This window comes from Mya arenaria, chromosome 11 (genome assembly GCF_026914265.1).
Source record: "Mya arenaria isolate MELC-2E11 chromosome 11, ASM2691426v1".
Lineage (NCBI taxonomy): Eukaryota > Metazoa > Mollusca > Bivalvia > Myida > Myidae > Mya > Mya arenaria.
In genome coordinates this window covers 3,496,493-3,524,016 of record NC_069132.1, presented here as the reverse complement: position 1 = coordinate 3,524,016, position 27,524 = coordinate 3,496,493, and the positions used below count along the sequence as shown (strand labels likewise).

General features: G+C 34.8%; 1 protein-coding gene across 2 annotated transcripts in view; it reads right to left on the bottom strand.

Moving 5' to 3' along the window:
* LOC128208922 (muscle-specific protein 300 kDa-like) overlaps positions 1–27,524 on the bottom strand; it is a 183,828-nt gene that overhangs the window by 51,697 nt on the left and 104,607 nt on the right. For both annotated transcript variants that reach the window (XM_052912641.1, XM_052912640.1), the window contains 18 exons: positions 12,325–12,443; positions 11,285–11,329; positions 10,398–10,605; positions 9,786–10,112; positions 9,026–9,052; positions 7,612–7,732; positions 6,907–7,112; positions 6,064–6,206; positions 5,615–5,801; positions 4,953–5,129; positions 4,593–4,721; positions 4,091–4,417; positions 2,550–2,699; positions 1,953–2,126; positions 1,480–1,692; positions 1,008–1,124; positions 593–775; positions 140–286 (listed from right to left, as the gene is read on the bottom strand). In XM_052912641.1, the coding sequence (XP_052768601.1) occupies positions 140–286; positions 593–775; positions 1,008–1,124; positions 1,480–1,692; positions 1,953–2,126; positions 2,550–2,699; positions 4,091–4,417; positions 4,593–4,721; positions 4,953–5,129; positions 5,615–5,801; positions 6,064–6,206; positions 6,907–7,112; positions 7,612–7,732; positions 9,026–9,052; positions 9,786–10,112; positions 10,398–10,605; positions 11,285–11,329; positions 12,325–12,443 (3,000 nt within the window). The remainder of the gene's footprint in view (positions 1–139; positions 287–592; positions 776–1,007; positions 1,125–1,479; positions 1,693–1,952; positions 2,127–2,549; positions 2,700–4,090; positions 4,418–4,592; positions 4,722–4,952; positions 5,130–5,614; positions 5,802–6,063; positions 6,207–6,906; positions 7,113–7,611; positions 7,733–9,025; positions 9,053–9,785; positions 10,113–10,397; positions 10,606–11,284; positions 11,330–12,324; positions 12,444–27,524) is intronic.

Sequence of the window (27,524 nt, the reverse complement as noted above, 5' to 3'; positions counted from 1 at the left end):
TCGAACATACACTGTATAAACCCATGCCTGCTGTTTAATATAATTATGCAATAAAGATCAGTTTGATAAAGGAAATTAATATTTCCACTTTTTTCTTTTTATTTCCTGGCTGGTTTCTTGCCAGTCTATGTTGGTCTACCTGAGCATGTTCATGCTGCTCCACTAGGTCCTGTGAGGAGGCCGTGTCAAGGTCCAGTTGGCGTGGCATCTTGACCTCCCCCTCGTCCAGTATCTGGTCAACACTGGACAACAATGTGCTAAAGTCCTCATAGTGAACCTCCAGATCCTGTAATAGGTTGTTAACTTTGTAAGATATTTGTTAAAGAGCCAGCTACTTCAAATATCCCTTAGCATTGATAAGTTTGCCACCAATTACTGATCAAAAACCAGAACAGAAAAAGTGGCTGTCTTAAAAAAAAAAACATTTTCGAAACATCAAATACTAGCATACCGTTATACTTTATTCTAAAAGGGTGTTATTAGGGTATTTATTTTGATTGACTTTTTAAATGACATGCAAGCATGAGAAAATTTATAACAATGCATTTGTTTGAGACCCAAACTACAATCTATCAAAGTCCAAGTTTTTCACCTGCAGAGCCATCTGTTTGTTCTCTGTCTTGGATACAAGGTTCTGCCAGCGTTGGTTCGTCTCTGCAAGGAGGCCCTGGATGAAGTGCCTGCTCTTTTCTGAGGCCCCTTTGTCAAGATCATTTGAACGTTCATTCACCTCGTTGATTGTGGGACGCAGGCTCTCTGCCTTCTCTATGAATTGCTAGAAAAAAGAAAGGAAACTACAGATATGTTGATAGAAACCATTGCATCTTTAAATCATTTATTGGTTTAAAGGACATAACTGAAATGTTTTATTAACCATATACATGTACTATCAGATACTACACCTTTTTGCTACAAGTCATGGTTTGAAGCAAATTTATTAAAGAAGCTGATTGAAGAAGCTGTTTGAAATTTCTTCCAAAGTCGACAAATCTGCACTGTTTCTTTACCTTTGTCTGTTCGAGATGGACGTTAATATCAGATGGGGAGTGTAATGGAACAGCCTCCAGGGCCTCCCAATCATCCTCCAGTAAGTGAAGGTCAGAGGTCAACGACATTACCAGCTCCTGTGGAAGAAAGCAAAACATAGCTAATAAGTTTAATTTCTGTTTTCCTTACTTAATCATTTAGTAAAAAAAATGCTGCTTAATTGAAATTAAATCAAGATGTAAATCATATTGAAACATTCCATACAATTTGAAAGTTGTAAAAAGGCAATGAGTCAATGACAAGACCAGTGTGTTGGATGTGTTAAAATTTTACTATTTCTTCAGTTTTCTTAAATTTCAATCCATCAAAAAAGATATGGTCAATGATCAGGTGATTATTTTCATTAATTAACAGTGTTTTGAAAGCATCCCAAAGTCCATAAGGGTCCGCAAAACAAACCAACTGAATCTGCAAGAATACACCAATCACTACCTGGTATTCATTCCAGTCCTGCATCTTTTTCTCCATCTCTGCCTGTTGCCTGTTGGATGAAGCCATCACGTTGGCCAGTTTCTGCTCAGTATTCTTGAGGGACTGTCTCAATGTTGTTGTGTCATTCATGTCCAGGGTCGGCAGCAGACGCTCAGATAGCTCCATCACCTGCTCCATCTCATCCTGGCACATACTTGCCTCAGAAAAGTAGTCCTGTAAATATGTATACATTGAATTGATGTATTCTTCAACAAAAGGCAAACCTTTCTCAAATTATGAGAAACTTTTTAAATAGTTATTTGCGAAAAGAATCTATTATTATAAATTTAATTCAAACCCATTTTCTAAGATTGTAAGTCAAAACAAAAGAAACAAATGTTTTTCTTTTCATTACATATTTTCTTAAGTATTTATGAGGTTGAGAACATATCAATGCAGAAAAACATTGTACGAAGATGTTGAATGATACACACCTTGTGTTCACTGATGGTATCGTTGAGTGTGTCATAATCAAGGCCATCGTATCCAGAGTCCAGGAGCTCCTCAGCCCCATTCAGCCAGTCGCTTATCTGCCTCATGGACAGCTCCAGCTGCATGCGGTCTGCTGCAGCCTCCGTCAGGTATTGCTCCTTCTTAGCAACCGCACCCTGGAAATGGAGAACAACATGCAATGTACAAAACTACGTTCAGTAATGGTTGCTCATTTAGTTCCTAGGACAAAAGTATTAGGTTTGTAATGAAACTTGATCTGCACATGTACTACACAAATTGTCACGTAAGCCTCAGTTTTACTTTGACAAAGTTACATTTAAATATTTGTTCAATTACATTCATTTTACCATCATCCAAATGATTAGTCCAAACCAAGTCATCATGCATTAAATTTAATAAAACAATCCCTGGTAACTTAACAATTATTGACATTCAGTAATCTACTTTCCCTGACATGAGCACCCTTTACCAATTTGAATTAAAAGACTAAATAGGAACAAGCAAACAATCTACCCATGTCTCAATTACAACCCAAACCACAACTGATCTCTTCAAGCCCCCCCACAAATTGTACGAACCTTGATGCTGTCTTCAAGTGTGTGTATCTGCTGTAGTTTCTCTGTGAGCTGGTCGGGGATGGGCTCTTCAATGCTGGCGTAGTGTGTCTGCTCCACCTCCGCCTTCAGCTTCATAGTGTCCAGCTTGTCCAAGGCATCTCGGGCCAGTGCCTGGGGGGACACGGGGGAACATTTGTGTAAAACAATGGGTCATAGATTTGTTTTCATGCCGTTATTTACATTACATTAAATGTTATCATAACTGCTAACTGCTTTTTAAGATGACAAATATAAAAGAGTGTGCTGTAAAACTAGATGTTCACCTCATAACATAAACTTTATAATATTGAGCTAAATAAGTCTTTTTTCCTTCCAAATGTCAATATGGGTTTTGCCTAATATCTAAACAAAAACAAGTGTGCTTAAGTACAATTTCAACTTAATTTGAAGTTTAAGGATATTTCTTTCCCAGTAATCACATTAATTATCTACCTTAAAACCATGCAGCAAATATTAAGCTACAGGTAACATAGTACAAAATGTTAGAGAACTGACTTAACAGTAGGAGTTTTTATTAAGACCAATTTCCGATCTTTCTTCAATCTACTTTTACAAGAAGATTTATAGTCCTTTTATCTTCAATAATAATTTATACCATAATATATATAACCACACTATGTCTTATTTTGTACACTTACAATGTATCTAAATGCCAGAAAAAATAATGGTAAGAGGAATAGCGGTTGCAGTTGGCAGAAATGTGACTCACATAAGTAAGTCTGCAAAAGCAGAATGAGGAATAGCTACTCCATAAGGAGGAATTCTGGAGATCCATACACACATTTACATAAACTTTTCAGCAAGATGTTGTTACCATGTTTTCATGTATATTTCTTTTATTTCAAAAAGTTTTAATGAAAAATAAATTTAGGATAGTGAATAATAAGACAGATAGTTAACGTGGAAGGTGATTACAAGGCATGTCCACTGATCATAGTTATTTGTTTAACAATGAGACTTTATTATTTTAAATATGTAATATCTTATATGGAAATTGCCATAAATACAACTCACATGGATTTTCACAAAATATAGAACTTGACACACAATTGTGATTAAAAGAACACTGCCTTAATCAAAAAATATTATACCCCAGAACCTTTTGCATTTGTGTATAGAGTATTTTTCAATGAATATTGTTGGCATAGACTCAGGCAGTGAACTTTTAAGGATTAGATGACTGGTTACAATATGGATAAAACAACACTAGAAGTCACCTCTTCCCCACTTCTAACTTTAGCAACTCTAGCTAAAAAGTCTTCCTTAACGTCCTGTTGTAAGCATAATTATATTGTGTAAGTAAATATAAATAGGGCCGACAAAGCGAATGTATGCAATTGAGTTCTTTAGAGTAACAATAACTTAATTTTTGTTAACATCAGAGTGTGTTAGAGTTTAGCCATGTAGACTAGTTGATTCTGGCATAATTGGATCAAAAAAGAAATAAAATCTTTAAAACATCTACAAAATGAAAGGGAATAAAGCAGGATATGGCATCATACCTGGTGTTTCTGCAGCATGGATTTGACCTTCTGTGGGTCAAGGTCAAGGGCGGCACATGAGGCCAGCACATCCTCCTTGGCATCCAGCCAATTCATTGTCTCATCCACAAAACTCTCAAAGTCCTCCCTGTTTCTCTGTATGGATTCGCACTGCTTGGCTTTCCTGTCTGCAATTTTCTTCAGGTTATCGACACGAGCCTTAATGTCATCCACCATAAGGCTAACAGCCTGTGCATCTGGGCCAGTTCCCTCAAGGCCTATCCTCTGGGCCCGATCTCCAAGAGAGAACAGGGCGGGGCTGGCTGACTGAAGCCTTGTTGATACAGCCTGAGTGAACAGAGAACATCATGATTAATCAAACTTGAATACGCATTATCACTGACATCATGTACTCTAACAACTTTCATGCCACAAGTTACATCCCTTTGCTTTTCAAAATACTATATTAAAGTTGACTAGAACAGTGGTAGTGAATATTTCAGAAACTTAGACTACCCCATACCTTGAGCTTCTCGATCTTCTCAGTGACGGGAACTTGGAGGCCGATGACAGAGTCTGCTTTATCTTCACATTCCTTGACCAGACTGTCCACATCCCGCATCTCATCCTCCAGCTGCTGGCGGGCTGACACCTGATGGAATATAACATAAGACTGCATGTAATGGGCTTACAATGATAAGAGTCTGAGTTGATTAGATTGTCTGCATACAGCAGCTTACCCATAAAATGCTGCTGGACTGAAATTTTGTAACCAAGTTTTTTCTATGCTTAGAATTTTCATTATTTATGATTATAATATAAGGGAGGTAAGCAACATTGACTTCTTATAATCATTTTGATATAAATCACTATATCTCCATACCGACTGCTGACACTTGTGAGTCTGCTGTCGGATCTGGTCAGAGAGCATCTGGTACTGTGCAGAGATACGGAGAATCTCATCTGCCTCACTAAGCTGGCCCAGGTGACGTAACCTCTCCACAGCCTGGTTCAACTGAGCGATCGCAGGTTGAAAGTTGGCCATACTCTCTCCAACAGCCTTGGGTGGGAGAAAGGTACATTTAATATTCACATTTGCTATCTTTTATATCAGAAAAATATTTGTTCTTGCCAAAAAAACACACACCAAATAAAAATATTTGTATTGCATTATACATGCACACACTCATACAAACGTAAGATCTGAGGCGGTTTCACAGAAGAACCCTATGTTTAAACTGTGCTCTATCTTTATAAAGAAGATTTCCTTTTTTAATGGTAGAAACAGTAAAGCTTTAAGTATTTTCTTCAATTAAAAAAAAATGAAAATGAAAACACCATTTAAAAGCAATATTTAAAAAAAAAAATCAAACAATTCATTTTTTTTTCACTTAGGTTGAAATAATTCAAATGTTCTTAAGTTGCTCCTGTATTATGGCCACAGACAACTATTAAAGGTTATGTGTTATGGCAATCCAAGTTGATACATTTATCTTTAATTACAAGTGACTCAATACAGTGGATTCAACTACATGACAAACCAACCTCATATTGTCGGAGTATATCCTCCGCGTCACCCGCAGTTGGTCCAATGGTCCTGGGTACGCCCTTTAGGTCTGCATGTACCTTGTCCAGGAAGGTTTTTGCCTCCTCGATACTGTCCCCGACCTCATCGCGTGTCTGCAGGGCATCATCTATTGCCTTCACACGAATCTTGATCAACTTGCGTAACCTGGAGTAAAATAATGCTAAATATTATGATTTACTATGGTTACCTTAAATTTACACTGAATATTTGTTGCTCAAATACAGTTAAAAATAAATTTTATTTCTCATGAAAAGACAAACAGCTTATATTCAGATTTAATTCTATTTGTCTTTTCAAATGAATTTTCTATGCCAACTTAAAACGATCATTTGAGATTCTAATGAGAAATGTAATTTGGTTCTATGAATAATTCAACTTCTCTTTAAAAATCACATGACATACGTACCTGTTGAATTTCTCCGAAGCAGCCTGTGTTGTGTGCTGCAGGGTGCTGGCATCAGCTTTGCTGAGTCCCGGCCTGAAAGCTATTGCCCGGTCTTCTATTTCATTGAGCAGGGAACCAAACATCTCCGCACTCGTATCCAAAACCTGGGAGAAAGAAATGTTTTAAAAAATATAATACAGAACACGGATTCTAGTTTTTGATTGTCAAAAAAATATTATTTATATTGGTAGTTGTGCTTTTATACATCATCACCATACATGCAATATTCCGTGGTAGGGAAAACAATCCTCCAATTTTTATGCTATATACCCCTGGCAGGAGCTGAATATCCCCTGATTTTTAAAAATGAATCATTTGTTTCATTGATTGAGGTATAGAAAAATGAAGACTGGATTGCTTTGTAGATTTTTCATAAAACATAGAATACTCAATAATGTGCTTTGAATTTATTTAATAAAGTGCTTTTCATTTAAAAATAACTGCGAAAAACAAAACTGCTTTTTAAAATGAAACAAGCAAAATGAATGATGTGCAGTAGGGATTAATGGCAATAGCCCAAAATCTCCCTAATTGACGCCAAAATCCCCTGGTTTTATGAACAAAATCCCATGGGAAGCTTTTCAGAAAAATGGCATTTATGATTATAACTATATTGATCAATCTAATGTTGCCTAAATTCCCTTAAATGCTTGTATTTCTTGCATCTTGGTATATAAGTTGTATATTGCCTAAGATCAAGGCATGATGACATGATATGTCGAAGTGATCTTCATTATTCACATTCAAATACTTCCAATAAATGACATTAAACCTACTACTATATATTCCATCCCTTGCCAATACCTTATACTGATTATATTGCTCCTCCAGCAGTTCTGTGGCGCAGTCAAGGGTGGGCTCTGTGCTACACTTTACTTCCGCTTCCACGCACCAGCGTTCAAGTTTCTGCAGGTCTGCCTCATTAATTCTTCGTGCCGCGAGTCCCGTCTCCAGTTGATCCTTCACATTCTTCCCATGATCCTTCAAGGCTAGGTACTTCTCACGTAAATCTGGAAATAAGTCATTTGCTGGCATTTTATTTATAAAGAGAATAAATATATACTACAATCTACTACATCGTTATGCTTGTTTAAGTTTTGGACACATGGGTCTGATTGTTCAGAACTTTTTTTAAAGTTTACAGTGTGATTAACGACAACATTGTTCACTTTTAAACATGAACTACTAATATATGATGATGAACAGTGGTCTCACGTCTAGTTAGAAATACGGCAGATTACTAGAGTATCCGTTATACTTCCTGAGCAGTAATGATTTAAAGTTCAACAATGCTGAATTTAACAACAATGTTAACTTTAACAAAATTCTAAACAATTGGCAAAATGAGTGTTAAAAATAAAAAAAAAGATTCTTTTTTTGGTAAATTATTGTCTTTCACTCTGTTCACTAAATGAAGTGATCATAGCTGGGTGATAGGTGCGTTAACATCACACAGAGACGTTACCTACAAATAATGACTACAGCCTCAACAAGGCTTATAGTGTGTACCTGTGACGATAGTGTTGAGTGCCTGGTTCTGTTCTTCGCTACATTCAGGCTGCAAACCATGGACCCTTGATTCCACCTGGTCAATATGCGGCTCATATTTCTCGATTTCTAACTGCAGGCTCTGCAATATAGATAGTCATACACAATCAACTAAGTTCTCTTAACAGGAAAGTTTTTCTTAAAAAGAACTTAAACTTAAGTGTACGTTAACTGTGAATGTATTATAACAGAACTGCTTTAATTGTTCGGACAAATTCAAAATTCTATAGATTTTAAACAGTTTTAAAATATTTCATTGAGTTCGTAACATTTTTTGCAACCATTTCTCCTCATTTCATTTTGATTCTTTATTGGGGCATTCAGCTATTTTATTCATTTACATCTTCTAAATCCAGCTTCACAACATATACAACATATGTAAAAGTATACTTTCAACTTACGTATTCAAGATTTAAAGCAATTTAAATATCATATTCTAATAACTATACCCTATGGCTGATGTCTTAAGAAATTGGTGTAAATATCCAAAAAATATACATTTATAAAAAAATGTTCACCCGCATTATATGTTCTACATTGTAACAGCTATCAAACTTCTATAAAATCAAAGTGCGATATTGGTACAGTCACATTGTAGACAGATAAAACCAAATTCTAGCAAACTGAACACACGAGGTAATGTTTAAATTTAATCTTTATTGAATGTGATTGTGACTGAATGATAACAATGAGAAGATCATATTAGGTGTGAGGTTTAATATGGACACACTCTAACTTGACATGAGGTTTTAAGGCGACAATGAGATGGTCGTGTTATCAAAAACACTGAAGTGTAAGGTTTTATATGGACAATGAGAGGGTCCCGTTATCACAAACACTAAGGTGTGAGGTTTATTATGGACACACTCTTACCTGACATGTGAGGTTTTATATGAGGATGAGATGGCCGCGTTAGCACAAACACTGACATATGAGTGTTTATATGGACAATGAGATGGTCACATTATCGCAAACACTGACATATGAGTGTTTAAACAGACAATGAGATGGTCACGTTATCACAAACACTGACATATGAGTGTTTATACGGACAATGAGATGGTCACATTATCACAACACACTGACATATGAGTGTTTAAACAGACAATGAGATGGTCACGTTATCACAAACACTGACATATGAGTGTTTAAACAGACAATGAGATGGTCACGTTATCACATACACTGACATATGAGTGTTTAAACGGACAATGAGATGGTCACGTTATCACAAACACTGACATATGAGTGTTTAAACAGACAATGAGATGGCTGCGTTATCAAAAACACTGATGTGTAAGGTTTTATACCAACAATGAGAGGGTCACATTAGCACAAACACTAAGATGTGAGATTAAAATGGACACACTCTTACCTTCATGCCTAAAACTCTTTCCAAAGACTGATAAAAAAATACAAAACTTAAAAATCTATAATACTAAAACATATATTGTATCTCCCTTAAATTGGTTATTTTCTCTTGCTTTTCTTTAAAATTTGCACAACATGTACAGTAAAGCTGCAAACAAAAACTATAAGAAATCCATCAGTAATGTTAAATTTTCTTTTTACACATTTTTTAATGTCGTCACAACTAGACGCTAACTACGCCTTAATTAATGTGCAAAAATTAAGGTTAATACTTGCTTCTTATCAAATGCATCCCTAACACCTTGAAATGAACAAACCTGTTGAAAGCCTTTGTTTTGGTATAAGTCTTTTGTCTCCCTAATTAACTCAAGCTTGATGAGTCAATAAGATATGATACAAACAATTAATATTTAAAATGTAACTTGATCAACAAATCAATGCACATTAAGAGTCAATGATCTATCAAGTCTTTAGTGCTAGTTCATAAGGTCAGACACTTGAGAAATACACCCAGTCCCGGGCAGATAACCAACACTGTTAACAACAAAAAATGATTAAATAATTCATTTTTATTTTGCCTAAAGTTTGAATGAGAATATATTTTTAAGCTTAGCATAGTTTAAAGTTTCCTTGTCCGAAAACATTTTTCCTAATTTCTCAATCAAAGAGACTGACTTACTAGTGGTCATTTCAAAAACAAGGTTAATACTTTCCTAAATCATGATAAAAAACAACAGAAAGAAACAAAAATATCCCCAACCCACCTTTGCTTTCTCATTCTGTTTCTCCATATCAGCAGATGCAAGCCTGGGCTTCTCCAGCTGGGCAAGCTTGTTTTCACGCTCCCTGATCCACGTGTTGACCCTCTCCAGACCTGTTTGGAACACCTCCCGATCGTTCAATGCCTTGGAGAGAACGTTCCTCCTCTCCACAGCAACATCGTACACTCGGGCGTGTTCCAGCGTTAGTTTCTTGACAGAGTTTTCCATCTCCTCTCGGTCCTTGGGTGTGAGATCGGGAAGGACAGTTTCCACCTTCTTATTGACCGTATCAAGAGTGAACTGACGGTTTTCAAGCTCTGCACACAACGCCTGTCAGAAGAAGGATATAAAGACATTTATTGCATTTTATCCTAACTTTTTCAAATATGCAAGAATAAACTTTAGTAATGATTATTCAAATTCAACATTTAATGCTTGTCAACATTTGCTTAATCCATCTTTTATTTTATGTTCTAGCTAACTGCTAATGTGTCAAGGAAATTGATGACTTTTCTTCTGTTATATTTAATATGCTAAAAAGTATCAGGCTGTACATCTTTTAAAGTAAAGCTTGGTAGTGGTCCGCCCCTAGATCCCCTACCCAGCCCCACTTACATTGATATGATGCATGTTTTCAAGTGCGGGCTTGGCCTCGTAGCCCGCGGGCAAGATAAGGAGAACCTGCTCCTCTTTCTTGCACAGCCAGGTCAGATACTGGTCAACTTTCCCGTGGATCTCTTCAAGGTCAAGTTCAAGGACTTCGAAGCCTTTCTGAAGTCGCTCACTTCGGGCTCGAACTTCTGCAAGCTTCTTCTCTCGTTTTCTAGAAAAATGACATGGGGATGTTTAACAAACACTTAAGGCACAACTGATTATACAAAAGTAAATCATGTCTAAGCCTTTTATTTCATGAGTCATGAAATGGTAGGATGATGATAATGGGCTGCTTATTCAGAACTTGGTTAAAGTTAACAACTTTGTTTACGTCATTGTTGTAAACTTTAAAATCGTTACTGCTCTGACAATTTAATGAATACAAAGACAAAAATTACAGCTAAAGTTGTTTATATTAAAAAAATATTTCATTTTTTAAATAAACAATGATGACGCTAATCACGTTAGTTTTGATACAGCTCTGAACTGAATGGACCATAGTTTATCATTGGAAGAGGAAATTCTTACAGTAAAAATATCTTTCTGGTAAAATTAAAGTCTGCAATTGATTTTCAATATACCAGTAGATGTAAACTGAATTCCCCATATACCTTGCTGTGGAATTCTCAAATGTGCAAAACATCATAGAAACAATGAGACAGTGTATTATTTACCCAACTTTCACACTGCAAACTACTATCAGAACAAGACTTATAAGTTTGATTATGTTTGTTAACATTTATAATACAAATATTTCTTCCACACAGATCAAACCTTTGACCAAACAAACAAAACATTCCAAAGTTTGTACGACCTTCAAGGTGTCACAATACGTGCACAAAACCTACCTCGATGACTTGAACTTTACTTTTTTCCCAAAAGATCTGTAGTTTCTAAACAGTCATGAGCCAATTACTATTCATTTATTGGGAAAAATTGCCACTGTATTTACAGGTTCATTAACAAATTAGTTGAACAAATATATGGTCATTTTCTTGACCTCCTGAAGAGCTTCAGAGATGTTTATTCAACCTATTTTGTATTGTATATTGAGCATAAAAATTATGTTTCAATACAACAATTTACCAGGTTTCCTGAAAACATGCGGGGAGAAAAAAACATGGATATCAGTAAATCATTCTCTGGAGAAAGTAGTCCAAAGCTTCATTCCCAGGTAACCAGGCAAATAATGACTGATGGTTCTTTTTAAGTTGACTAATATCTATACATCATAAATCATCACATAAATCTAATATCTATAAACAGAGGCCCAGTATATTGATGTGAGTGTTGTAAAAAAATATATTTTATTTCAACTGCACATTTTAAAGTTTCATATATTTCTTAATATGCTTCAATTCATATTCTTTATAGTTCAGGAGTCACTGGAGCCCATGAAATGATCAAAATAAGTAACTAGAATAATATTGTAGACAGAGTTTTGGGACATATTGTCAACTGTAACAAGTACCATTTGGTTGTCTGGTTAGCACAGTGGTTAGTGCACTCGATTCTCACATAGGCGACCCGGGTTTGATTCCCAGCCAGTTTGGTTTGTGGTCACCAAGCCAGACAAGTGGGTTTCCTCCAGGTTCTCTGGTTTCCCCCACAACACAAGACCACACTCTCGCACAACATCGTGCCAACGAGAGAGATTAATATAAGTTGCAATAGCTTGTTTCACAATCGTTGTAAAAATAAATAATTTTAAACTAAGTTCTATGTCAACATCTTCAATGGCTTGAAATTTATGTCTTTTATATGACAACAATACAAATGCTACGAGAAACTGACAATACATTGAATTTTCCTTCTAGCCAATAAATGGTTTCACAGAACGCTTATTTATTACACAAAGTCAGTACACCAACATTTTACAGATACATACTTGAGCTGTTCCTCAACAAGTTCCCTGTCGAGGGGGTTGACACGGCGACTGACCTCGCTGGCCTGGACACGCACGGCCTCCATCTTGGGTTCCACACTGTCAAGGTCATCATGTAGGTTCTGTAAAATGGCAGGAATTGTTGCATTAGTATGCAAGTGACATAAATTTGATAAACATTATATGCGTTGAGTTATATTATGTTTGCAGAAATATCTCGTGCATTTGAATGACAAAATCAAAGTTATCTTGTTTGTCACAGATACACTCATCCTTCGTTAACAAAAATAGATGGACAGTACACTGAACTTAATGAATCAGTTTCTCTGATGGGCTAAATAGTTGCTACAAGATCTTCAACCAATCTCATGCTAAGCTGTGGAACTGCTGTTCTTCAGTGACAATGTGTACAATACATAGTTAATGGGGTTGGCTACGCAGTCATAGCCCGCAACATTTTCTACAGTAGTGACTACTAGTCCTGCCACTTGTGCAATGAAGGTCTTTCTCAATGTGACCATGTTTCTTGGTCCAAGGACAAATACAACTTTGGTCCCAAGTCAAACAAAGTTGGCCTTTGACATATAATCATAAATAAAAATGTAAAACAAAAATTGACAAAAAATTTTTTTATTTAAATTGTCAAAACTTCTTATCTTTGTTCAACATACACTTGAGCAGAGTAAGTTTATTTGAATTACAAAAAATATGCAATTTGGTAATAAATCCCCACAGATATTTGTTGATTTCAAACTATGTCCTTCTAAATATAGCAGTGTGTTAAGTTCATTTCTGTTCCTAATTCAAAACAAGTCTACCACACAAAACCTGTGGAATCGGTAAATATCAAATGCTTCATTTTAATCAAAGATTACTTTAATCCTACTCAATAAAAGTCATAATCTCAGGAGTTATCCAATTCTGATTATGAAGAGATTTTCTGACTTAGTTCTGATCTTGACTACATACAAGCAGATTGCTTACAAACCATTAAATTTAAATATAGAGGTCAATATTGTTTACAAATGGCCCTTAAATGAGGCAAGGTGACAAGTAATGGTACAAAATGGCGCAGATCAATGGCCACTAATCGAGTAATTGCAATGACTATTTATAAACATAAGGGTAATTGAGAAATAAATAAAAGATAATTGAAATACATTAAATCAAACGTTGCACATAGATGTTAGATACTTGTAACAAATTGTTACAGTCTACCTCATAGCCTGTCGGTGACATTGCACAACTTCAATATAACTCTTCAATTAAGAACTTCAATAGAACTTGTCATGGTTTTGTCTACCATTGGCTACGATATAGAACATCATGGTGAATACATTGGCAATGGCATCTGCACAAATTTTAGTGAGTCTTTGATGATCCTGGTTCTACTATGATATTTTCAAAACATAGTGCAATCTTAATGCAGTTGTATATTAACTTGGCATGGTCTTACCGGCATCTGATAGGCATTCTTGGCCTTTCATGGGTAATTGTGGTTTGACATTTTAATGAAAATCCAGTACGAATGATTTGCTATGCATGTAGGATGGTAAACAGATCTTTGGGAAAGGGTGAGGAATGGAAGAAATACAAGAATCTTTGTTTTTCATATTCCCATCTTGGATTAATGACAATATTCTTATTCCAACTGTAGGGTTATCATAAGCTTTCACACAAAAAAATCAAAAAGGGTCATTGTGAATAACACAATAGTTTAAGTAAATACCCAGGAAAATCAGGGCAATGAGAGCCAATCTTAGAACATATAAATACAAAACATTAAGCCTTTTAATAGTTTTTCTTTCTGCTTACTTTTTTATGAAGGTCATGCCTAGTTTTGCAAAAAATATATTACCAACTATAATAACCCGACTTGATAAAAAATTATGCATGTGTTTCAATTTCTTGAAGAATTAGTGAAAGTTGCAAATAGAATTTTATTTATTATGTTATTTTTTATCTTATTTATTCATCCATGACATCAAGGCCATTTTGAAGCTAGAAGTCAATAAAACATTCAGTAAATTGTTGATTCCAAGTAAATACATTTCATTGATCAGTCATGTTTTATGTTTAAAAAACAATAGCATTTTACTTTTATTCAATAACGTTTATCTGATGTTATTTAACTTTAAAACAAGGGAATTGTAGAAATGTTTTGTTTAACATTTATGACAATTTTTCCATTATAGACTGTCAATACCTAATGATCTGTGATCTGTGAACTGCATGTAATATGAAACTAAATATATATATATCTCTGTACCTGCCTTATCTTGTATTAATGAAACTTATTGTTTCATTCATGTGGTTTGTAAAGAACTTTTTTCATGCATGTAGATTTATGGAAGTTCTAAATTAGTCAATTCATATATAATTATTTACAATATTTAACACATACAGGATTTAAATACTTAAAAAACTTTTTGTCCTACAGTTATAGATTTATTATACCTTTTTTTCTATTCAGACTATTGTCTGTATGTAATGTACCTATCATGCAATTTTTGTGGGGAGGGGGGCAGGTATAGATAGGGAACTTAAGACAACAGACCCCAATTTCTCGATACCTCTTAAGTCCCTTATAACAGGATTAAGCTTATATCATTATTTTTGTTTCCCCTTTATTTGTGCAATATTTTCATTTTTTAGGGATTTTAGACTTTATTTCATTTGTCCAAATCAAATTTAAGTTTATATTTTGGCTGATTGAAATAAGCTACTTAAGTCTGTAAAGCTTAAGATGTTTCGAGAAATCGGGGCCAGGTGATTTCTTACAGTCTGTATTTTAACCGGCCCGTTGATACTGCCACCCAGAAAATAAACACATACTTATTCGAAGGATTTTCATATACTTTTTCCAAGGACTTTCAATATCCTGGACTTCAATTTTTTTTCTAAATTCCCATGCTCCAGGGGTTGGATTTAGGCCAAACAAATCCAGTTGCTATAATCCTGTGTGTGTGCCCACATTCTCTATATTCATGTATAACATATGACAAAGCCAGGTTTTGATGACTTTGAGAGAAAGCTATTGACATTAAAGCATACTGATATATTGACATGATGAGTAATTTAATTAGGATTCCTATGACTGATCACCAATTACCATTCCAATATTTTTCATTAATGTGATAGTTTTTTGCTGGGAATAGCCTAACAGTCAATAAACATTATTTTCACCAGTAAAATAACCAGAAATTGTACTCAGTGTTAGAGAGAGCATATAATGAAACATACATTTTTCATTTTTAGTTTAAAAAAAAGTATACATTTGCTGAAACTGTTTTTAACTGGAATGTGCAATGGAATTCCTAATAAGACTTTCAATATCCCCATGTTAGAATCCCAATCGCATTGTTTTAAATAAGCTGAACTGTTCAGGTGAAACAAAGCCATGTGAAATGCGGCAACGGACAGTCTCCATGAAAAGGCTATAAAACATAAACAAATTCATTTAACTGTTTTACTGATATAGTTTCAAGTTCACTAATGGGGGTGGGGATATGTGCTGATAACGATTTTGAACAAATAATTATTATTTTTTTATTTGGAAGAATTTCTGTTTATGATTATGGAATATTCAAAAACATAAATCTGCTTTATGTAGATATGAATGGGTAGTCCAAGATCTTTGATAGGCATCCAACTCTAACACAATCAGAATTGTTATCTCTGTACAATCAATTTAGACTTAAGCAAATAAAAACAAAATCAATTCAATGAGCACAACGATTTTTAACAAAGCATTTGAATTTAAATTGAATAAATATAAAGAAGGAAAATTGGCATTTCAGCTGCAAATCTTTCTAAATTATTGAATATATATACTTCCTACCATGTTAAAATTTGGGTTTGATTCAATGTATGTTTTTATACATAAATCTTCCAGACCTGCATCACTTGCCAAGGGTGTAGGATGTTGACAAAAAGTTTTGCATATAAATTTTATTCATAATTATCATATAATTTCCTAACTTAATAAAACTTGATTCTCTACCATGATTCATTTCCTAATAAGCCTTTTTCAGAAATACATTTGAATTGCATATGTTATTTTATAGAGAATATTTAGGTGCAAATGAAGTCTAAAAATTATATAAATTTTATATTTCCAACACCACCATACCTGTCTCTGATTATTGTTTTCTTTACTTTCTATACCGCTAGTTGGAGTGTTTTCTTCAATCGGCTTGCCCCGAAGTTTTTTATCCTTGGTCTTATTCTTTTTCTTTGACTTGCAATTTAAAATAGATGAGCTACCTCCCATTATTTCTATGTTTTTTTGTCGAAATCCGAAAAACAATGCACAAAAATGTCTAGAACTAGGAGACTTTAATGCTCAAACCCCGAAAAAATGTGACTTAATTGTCTTGCATGATCATTGTTTATTGAGAAAGAATTAATTCCAAGTAATACACTCCATAATCGAAAATTGCAACTTTTTGTTATTCCATTGTTTTATTTCACATTTCTGCTACTCTTCCATTCTCGTCTGCTAGAGCCGTTGACAGTATCATGGAACAATCACTTGTGGCTCTTCCATGCCCCAATAAACCCATAGTTCTATATGCCGTATCAGGTTAAATTCACCATTAAGTCTTTAATTATATTACCTATACTTGTCATAGATCTACAGTCACAAAATTAAAGCGTTTGTAACGTCCCGCCACTTAATGCAATTGTTTCCTATAGTGGGTAGTATACTGGTATATAATACCAGGTTAGTCCAGATTAATTGGTCACTTGGGTGGGGGATATTGCATTGATTTTGCACGCTTCAGTTATATCTACAATTAACGATTTCCTAAATTATAATGAACTGGTATTTACATATGTTGAAAATAGCTGACTAACAAGGAATCATGTTTTCAATGATGAAATAATTTACTCCAATTGATTCCACAACTTAGCACTTGACCATGTAAATTTGTCCATTTATTTCACAAATGTTATGATTAAAGCCAACATGATAAGTCTCAGGTCATTTCATCCATTTGCAGTTAAAAGTTTTCAATTTAGCCTAAAATAAACATTAACATTCTGCAATCCATATCAAGGTTTCATTATCATAGCCCGTTATTTATTTGTTCACTGCTGGTACTTCTTGACGACCTTGGTCAATATTAAACTCAGTGACTTTTCCTGGCTCTGTAGCACCATTTATTTAGAGCACATATATAAATCCCTATATGGCTGTTTCCTTCATGATATTTATTGTTTATATTTGTTTTAGGTATGATTGCATGTATACTTTTTTATGGCAATATATGACTCAAAAAATGCCTGAAAATGTTTATCTTCAAAATGATTGCAAATACGCTGCCCAATATTATTTAAGATCTGTAGATAAAAGATTAATAGCAGCAATTTTTAGCAAGACAATGTCAGATCTTAGCAATAAAATATCGTATCTTTAAAACCATGCAATGAATGGGTTGATTAAATACCAATATTTTTTCATATATGGTATACTGTAAATGTCTTATTAGAGGCGCACGGCAGGTGTCTTTTTAAGAACCCTGCAAGCCAAAAAAGATGTTTCCCCATTCAGCGCTTTTTTTAAAATCCCCTAAATCTGATGATCAGTAATGTGTCGAGTCAAAAATAAAAAATAAAAAAACCTGACTACACAAATACTCATCACCTAGATGTTAGGCTGGTCCGAAAATATGGAAATAACCAATCAGTGATCAGTATTGGCTACAGCATAGCTGTAAACACACCCTTGGTGTGTAAATAAATAGAGTTGTCCACTGAACACATGGTTTCATCAAATTTAAACACAAACTTTGACAAGGATGAGAATTTTTTTGTCCTATTGTCATCAACATTGGTGGTGTATTACCTAAATTATATGACAGGGTATGGGTTTATACGATATGGTTTTAGTTTACATGCATGATATCAGTCACCCGAGTAGTTGCTCTATAAACCAATGGCACGATGTCATGCTTTTCATCATAACAAAATGCTTTTTTAAATTAAGAGTTAAGGGAATCACAAAAAATTGACCCAAGAAAAGACCCCCTGCACGTGTAAAAGGACATATACGGTATGCATCGTAAAATGCATCAGTGATGGGTAAAACCAGGACTTATAATTATATTATATTATATTTTGAGTGAAGCCTGTTACGTACAGAAAACTGAAGCACATATTAGTGTACTCACATCTCTTAAAAATATTTACCTGCTTATTGTTCATAGAAACATTTGTTTACTGTCTATACTTTATAAAACAAACTGATTTCGAGTAAATGTATGATTTATGTCACTGCCAAAAATTTAAAGGTTTGGCGAGTCAAACCTACAATATTAAGATTTGTCATCCAGTGCGTAAACTACGGTACTGGCAATCACTTCATCAAAACCCCTACGAACAATTTTTGTAGTAATGAACTTTTAAAAATCCTTGTACAGAATTGCTCCTAGAATTATTGAGAAATGGCCCACTGAAATATAGAGTATTACATACTGGATAATGAAAAGTATAAGCTTCTTCTGATGTCATTTGCCTTACAGTAAGTGTGATGTGACATAGAAATTTGAATAAAACTTGATTCTCATTGGTGATAGTATATATTTAAATTGTACAACCGCTAACATTAGTTTTCGTTCGATCTGCGCTTTTACTTTTAGCTCTTCTTTTTATGTTGAATGTTAAAGTATACAGTATTATAATGTGGACCTAGCTCTCTTTTCATGCCTTTAAACAGTCACAGTGCAAGACAAATCATTGGTGAAATACAATACCATTTTGAGAAAAATATTGATTCAATTTAGCTATTCTTTCCATATTGAAGACTTCTTTATACTAATTGATATTTCACATAAACATGTTTTAATGTTTACATTGATAGCAGTGGCATTGAAAGAATTTCAAAATTCGTTATAATGATTTAAGAAATGTTCGTATCATTCCAAACAGATACAGCTAAGGTATCGGTAATAAGAACAGAAATATTGATGTTTGTTCAAAACATCGTTAAACTGTACAATAACTTGGTCAAAAGTGTCAATAAGTTACTTTTATTATCATTTTAATATGTTCATTTCATTCTCGTTCAATTGTTGGACTGTGTCAATAAAATAAAATGTACAGTAATTTTCTCTCCCCTACAATAGATATGTATAATTAAAGAGCTGTAACTTGGGCAGGTAATTCAGGTGCCCAGTAAAGGATATTGCGAAAAACTTGATTAGAAAGGCTTGATTGAGCCAGCAACATTAGCTGCATATTACAGATGTTTACAGTCAAATTTAATCAGTTTGTTCCATTAAATCCAGCAACTGCTTGCAATATAAACTGTTATTTTTGCCCACCAATCACTGACTTTTAAAGCTGCACTCTCATAGATATACCATTTTTACAACTTTTTTATTTTTTGTCTGGGAAAGTGCAAAAAAAACCGTTACTAACAGTTTAAGAAAAATACATAAAACATCAATTTTTGAACTTATATATAAAAATCTGTGATAAAATTTTTTGTCAGCAGTGTTATATAACTGGTTTCCATGGCTCATTCCAAGACAAAAATAAAAAAGTTGTCAAAACGTTTAATCTGTGAGAGTGCAGCTTCAAAGGCAATGCAGGAGCATGAATTATTTTTTGGAATAAAAATGATGCTAAGGGTTTAAGTCTGACTTATTTAAAGGGCAGAAGGCCTGTAATGGCTCTGTCCCCTCTATGTGTGACCTGGTATATGCACCAAACTTGTTCTTTCAAAGTGATCAACATCTCATTGCCTTGTTTTCTTATAATGTTCTATGTGACATGTTTACCATTTTTGAAAAAAATCAGCACTAATACAGTTAGTTTTCAATGAAAATAAGTTGTATAAGGAACATTATTTTTCTTCGATTTTTGAAAACTAAACTGATTTTAAACATTCTGATAAAAAAACAACAACATGTCAGTACGTTTGTAAGGTTTGCATCATAAATGATTCTCATGCCTTTAGATTCTCCAGACTTGCTATTATACATGTTGTCATTGTGTATGATAACACCTGCCGAGTCTGATGTACACCTAACCTGCCGAGTCTCATGTACACCTAACCTGCCGAGTCTCATGTACACCTAACCTGCCGAGTCTCATGTACACCTAACCTGCCAAGTCTCATGTATACCTAACCTGCCGAGTCTCATGTACACCTAACTTATTTCAAAGTTATGGCCAGTATTATAGTTTTCATATGACCCTTACAACAGTGGAATAAATGGCACAGACAGCATTTTTATTAAACTGCTTTCAGACTATTTATAAGGGAGATAATTACAAAAAAATCTAATCAATTATTGTACTGCTAATGCCCCCTGCATTTGAAATCAAGGGAAATCATACTTCACAAAAGGTATTTCAAATTATTTACATTATCTCCCTTACCTATTTTCCCACCTTAAACAGTGATCTCCCTTGCTATCTTCCCACCATTGGAAATCAAACAAAATCAAAGTGCAGAACAAAATCATGCAACATGCAAATACATTTTTCTAAATGGACTCATGAGTAACATTCAGGCAAATTTTGTTTTTATAGGCTATGCAACTTACAAACACTATATACAGTTATATACTGTGGCAAAGAGAAGACATGTGTGAATTTATTTTTTATCTCGTGGCCATGACACAAAACTTAGTGAGAAGAAGAAAGTAAGTCGTGGCCACAACATACTTAGTCCTTGGATTAAGATAGCAAGTCATGGCTACGGCATTCGTAGTCATAGGAACAAGTTCGTAAAACATGCCCACAAGATCAAAAATACACATGTAAGGAAACTATAACTAAATTGCTAGAATTTCGTCCCCGGCCACTCCCTCTTTTCCCCACGTTCCTTACATTTTATTGACTCAAATAAAAATGTTGAACTAGGGTCTGTATTTGCGTATTGGTCTGGTACTGTCCTGAAACTTAGCTTCTACATACATGTGGTGTCGATGTATAACATTTACTTGTAAAAAAGGAGAGTTGTTAAGGCTGTGTTTGTGGTTCGTCAAGAAACACAAGTATATGGTCCCTTATGCAATAAGAAAGAGCACGAACGCATATTCAACAGTAAAACAGGCATCTTGGAAAAAAAAGTCAGTCCCCACCCCCATTTAATAAAAAAAATAATCTAGCGATTAATTTATTTTGGGCCTCATCTCCATGCCACTGTAGTAAAATCAAGAACCAAGCAATTTTATTTTTTTTCTGTCAGAAAACCAAAGTATTGTGACCAATAGGGAATACAGACCAATGATACTATGTTGACCAAAAGGCGTATTTCAACAATTTATAAGTTCAAGTCATTCGTCATTAATTTAATATCCAAAGTAAATTATTTAATGCCAGTAGTTTGAATTATGACCAGTGTTAAAGCTTTGCCGTCTTTGTTACCTCAAAAGACTTTATAAACTAGGCCACAATTAGCTAATAAAGATTCAAAAGTAAATTTTATAAGGCTCTTTAAGTGAACATTGCCAAAAAAGGGGATTAAGTGATAAAACAAACATTAGCACTTAAATTGATTCAAATCAAAAGCATTATATATTTTAAATCTGCTTAAAGCTTTCCATCTTTTAATGTTATATAGCCGTAAGATTTATCCTTTAAACCAATTGGCACAACCTTAACTGTTTATCATAAAGTAACTGGTATTATAGTAGTAAGCTTGTCAAGCACTTGGATTGAATATCAGTGTGACAATGGCGGGAAGCCAAACTAACAGCTTTATTCAGAAGTTTTAGAGTATTTCAAGCTTTACAGATGCATTTTAAGAGCTCTGATCTATACTGGAACAATGTCCAGTATTTTTATTTTATGCAAAACATTTATATATATATATAACAAAATGACCACTCTTGTCATCAAAAAGTATTGATCATTTTTAATTTCATATTAAATTTAAAATATTTAGAAGGCTGCACAATTTCATACTTTAAATAAACATTTAAGTATAAATTGGTAACTTAAACATTAGTGTAAAAAGACCTACATAATAGTGACCTTGACCTTCAATGTGACAGGAACTGCAGAACTGAATTTGACCTCTATGATAACAAGGACCTGCAATATTGAATTTGACCTTCTTTGTGACAAGATCTTTAGAACTGACCTTGACCTTTGTGACAATACCTGCATAATTGAATTTGACCTTCTTTGTGACAAGATCTTTAGAACTGACCTTGACCTTTGTGACAATACCTGCATAATTGAATTTGACCTTCTTTGTGACAAGATCTATAGAACTGTCCTTGACCTTTGTGACAATACCTGCATAATTGAATTTGACCTTCTTTAAGACAATAACTTTAGAACTGATATAGATGCAGAATTGACCTTGACCTTCTTTGTGACAAGATCTTCAGAATTGTGACATTGATAATCAATGTCACAAGACCTACAGTATTGTTCTTAACCTTTTTTGTGATGAATTCTACAAAAATGTGACTCTAACCTTCAATATTGACAGAATAATCGGTTCTATTTCAATTTCCTATACCCTTTTTGGTTTAAAGTACACTGTTTTGCATAACACACTCATTGCAAAGGAAAACTGACTCAACCAAAGTTTTGGGCAAAACATATCAAAAAATAAAGAACACAGTTTATACATTTAATATACGTTATATATGGATTTCTATGAACAAGTACATACACAAATACTCTATAGACTGATAGAATGGACCAACAGGAATGTTAAAGCACTTGGTATATGTTTTGTAAAAACTATCAACAACTAACTAGGTTGCAAAAACACATTTCTCCTTAAACTACAATTCTGACAGAGATTTTACAATATTGTTGTCAAAATCTGGCCCGAATGACTAAATATTAAAACCTCAATCAGATTGTTTTGTGTAAGGAAAACAACATTTTGAAAACAAATCTACAATAAATATAAACTAAGAATATGATAATCACTTTCACGAATACTGATTTCAAACTTCTAGACTTGTATACTAAAATCGAAACTAAGAAAATTATAATTGAATTTGACTAATTCTCAATGTTTGGTACCCTACCAATCTAGTCAAGGACTTGCTCAGGATATATTCTAAATAAGTGTTTTTTTATCACAATAAATATATCACAAAATGACTTAAAATATATAAAAACTTCTATAAATACATGCAAAAACTGCAAGATCTTCACTAAGTTATCTACTAACAGTAAAAAAATTAAAGTTATAAGAACTTAAATGAAGAAACAATCATAGGTTTCATATGATAAATACTGTGCTAAACTGACAGAATACTTCAAATAATACTACACTCCTTTTATTTTATTTTATTTTGTCTCAAATGTAGGCAAAGAACTCAAATACATTCTTTACTAAGATAATAAATGAAACCTTTTTAACAATAATTTCAGAATGTTTCATCCATGTATTATAATGTTTGAGGTTTATTCATAAGCACCGGAACAATTTCAAATGCAATGTGGTCTGGCAGCTTTATGCTTTATAAATAAACACATGAAAAGTATACAATGTACACAAATAATCACTCAAGAAAAAGTTTTTCAAAAATAAAAATTTCAAAATAGACCAAAGCACAAAACCATAGAGATTCAAAAACACCTTTTCAACCAAAAAGGGGGGGAAAAAACAACAACAGATGCAAAAAAGTGTTGCTTTTTCAAAAAACGAAAAGATAAACGCATTACCAAAGCAATAAAAGGTAAGCAAGTGGACGTTTTTTCACATATCACAGTTAAAATATCACTAGTATCTGCCTATAAAATCACGCTGGTAGTCCAGATATCACGCATAAATAAAGAAATAAATATGGCAAAACTACGGTCTCTGCCTTTTACCACAAAGAACAGTCATAAATTCCATCAAAAACAATGTAAAAAGTAGAAAAATAACAACAACAATTTATAGTAAAAGTAACTAGAATATAACAATCAAGTTATGCATAAAAATAATTTTTCGCTGTAGTACATACATGCCCCAGGATCTATAAATCAATGTTTCATCTGCCTCAAATATCCAATGTTTAAATCTGAACTCACATCTGTTCACATAACTAATCCATCATAATAGTCTATGAATTCAACATAAACCATGTACACAAATCCACAGTGAGTCACTAAATTCACTTCTTAAAACTACATAATCAAATATGGCAAACTATCTCTTGCTGTAATTGTGTATTCAAATCTAATGTGAGAGTACAATAGGCCACGTTATCACAAGAAGTCATACTGCATATCATCCCTGAGCGAGTCCTTCATACGCTTTGAGAGTCGTTTCAACTGAAGAGCAGACCTCGAAGCCTCGGCAAGCGCGTTCTCCAGTGGTGACGGTCTGAGACGTCGTCTACGTGGTGGTCCAGCGTCGCCATATTCACTTTCATCAGAGAGGTAGGCATCTTCTGGTGCCGGTTTCCTGCGTGTTGGTGTAGCATAGACAGGGACCACATACTGTGGTTGAGGAGGTGGAGGTGGAGGGTTGGGGCGTCTCTGGGGCTGGTATCCAGCAAGACGCTCAAGTCGATTGCTGATGCTATTCAGATCGTCCTGGGTAACCATCCGGCGCCCAGCTATGTACGGAACTTGGGGCATTGGCTGAGGGTGCATAAAGCCAGCAGGTGCTGTGGTGTTCCAGTTTTGCTGTGGATACTGTTGTCCATAGCCATTCTGTACTGGAGTATCAAATGTGTTATTTAGCCTGGTTGGTGTGCGGCCCCTGTGTCTACTGACTGGAGTTTCGCTTCTTGAGCTAGCTCTTGACCCCCTGGTTTTCGACCCTGGGGTGCCAGGGCGACTACCTTTCATCTCTTTAACATCACCCATAAGCTTATTGAATTTCTCCAGTCTAGCATTTCTGATAGGATCACCTTCAGGGAATATTTTCATGGATGTCTGAGTCCCTTCCTCTTGTACGGTCTGAGTAGCAGCTGTGCCCGTCGCATCTGCCTCACGGATCTCCCTTACATCATGCAAAACATGCTGTAGAGTCTCTTTCTTAATTGTATTGTCACTTCTAACTGAGTTTGTATCATCTTCAGACCCATTATAGCTTTCGCTGTCAAGACCCCTTTGTTGCTTTAATCCCTTGACTTCAAACAAGATATTTCTGAGCAGGTCAGCTCTTGACCCACTTGACCTGCGGGTCTGGTTCCCAATAGAATGTAAGGAAGTGTTGGACCCGGTCTGGGTCTGCATGGCACGGGGCTTGTCCCGTCTCCATTGTCCCGGGGTCTGCGTGCTCGTGTGTCCCGGAGTCTGGCATCCGGCGTCTCGTAGGTCATCAGGATTTGCTCCAAATGCCTGTGTAGATAGGTAGCTGACAGTGGAATCATTGTCAGAGAAGTGGTTCTCAAGTCCGAGTGGTGTGCCTCTCATTGTGTTAAGTGTGCGGTCACCGAAAACTGTATCATCTAATACATTATCAAAGCTCGATGCGTGCATAGTATAGTATGTTTCACCATATCCAGATTCCTCACTCTCCGAATCAAGGTGAGCTCCTGAAGATGCTTTTTTCAATCCGCTTAATCGACTCCCAGGTCTGCTTCCACGGTGACTCAGACGCGAGGGGCTTCTTGGCCCACCTGGGCCTCGTTTACGTTTTAGCGACTGGTTGCTTGAGTTTCTACTGCCTGGTCTTGGTCGGGGTGGGAAGAGGAAACGATCATCATCACTATCGTTATCTGAATCCCCAGTCAGGAAACTTCGGTTAGGATTTTTCGCCGACCTTTGAGGTGTTTGGGTGGAGCGACACGGCTTTCTAGTCTGTTATATGGAGGAAGGACACAAAATTAAACATGCAAATTTCATGCTTCAAAGTAAAAATATTGCACAGAGATAAACTTGCAACTCAATCACACAATTCAGATGTATTGGCATGCATAATCCTGGGAAAAACACTGAACACACATGTCATAACAACTGAACTGTTAGTGAGTAATCCTGCAGAAGCAAAGCTTTCAGTTATTCTTTTCAGATGAAAAGAACAGTGTCTCTTCAAAAGAAATCATGAAAAATAAATGTCACCCTGTCAAATCAATAGACAAACAAAATTGTCAGCTTGATGTCTCAATGCCTGTTTGTTCCGCATTTAAAATCTAATATAATACAACATCAATACCTGTCCCATACAGAACTTACTCAAAGCATTGGCAAGCAAACACATAACATGCGCTACAAAACCCATTACCCATAATGCCATGCACCAAGCTTCTGCAAGATTATCATTTTGGTTGCAAGCGTTCAATCATCACAGATCATTAATTCCATTCAGATCAGCAGCTGTCATGAAGTTTACTATTTTAAGTTAAAATTGATGCGAAAAAGTATGTCTGGTTACAGTGAAAAGACGCTGTTGGTATTTCAGAAGACGTATTAATGCAACATTGTGTTAGAACTAAATTTTTGTATACAGTTTTTGACATCTCAAACAAATGCACAGACACAACACTGAACATCCTGTGAATATGAAAAACATCTACGCTAACTTTGACACATTTTCAAGTAACAGTTACGAACTTGCTTTGCATAGGTGGGATATACATGGGGTATACTGTGACTATATTCAACAACAATAATTACTGAGAAAAACATCCTGTTTTTGTTTTTTTCAATTATCAGATTTGCTGCATGAGTAAAATTAGGATTAAACTTTTCATTTTTGATGTTTAAGATAAGCTAAAGCAGGGAAGCTACAATGAAGCCAACAAAGGGTTATATAGGCGATATGAAAATATGGCAGCAGTAAGTCATGAATGAGGAGTACAGGAAGAAGGCAACCAGAAAGAAGTGAATACACTTTACAAAAACATATTGATTTGATTATAGTAATTGATTGCATTTGTAAACGGCAAAGGTAAAGATCTTTGTAAGGAATGACACTGAATATAGTGACGCTGGTAGACATGTTCTTTTGAAACATTTGAGACAAGCATGGATTGTCATCCACTGATCAATAGTCTTACAAATATAATGCTAATCAAGAAACACAGCAAAGCGACGAAACCAGGTTTTCAATGATTGACAGAAGAACTTCAGCCTTCATTGTGAGATTCAGATTCAACCATTTTTCTATTTTAAGTAACAGTGACCTTGACCCTGACCACAAATGCAATCCTATAAAAGGTCCCCATAACTCTTCCTAACTACCAAGTTAAGTCAAGAAATGTCAACCCTAACATAAGTTATTCAGTTTGAACCATTTTTTTTATTTTTAGTAACTGAGGCCTTGACCCCAGGGG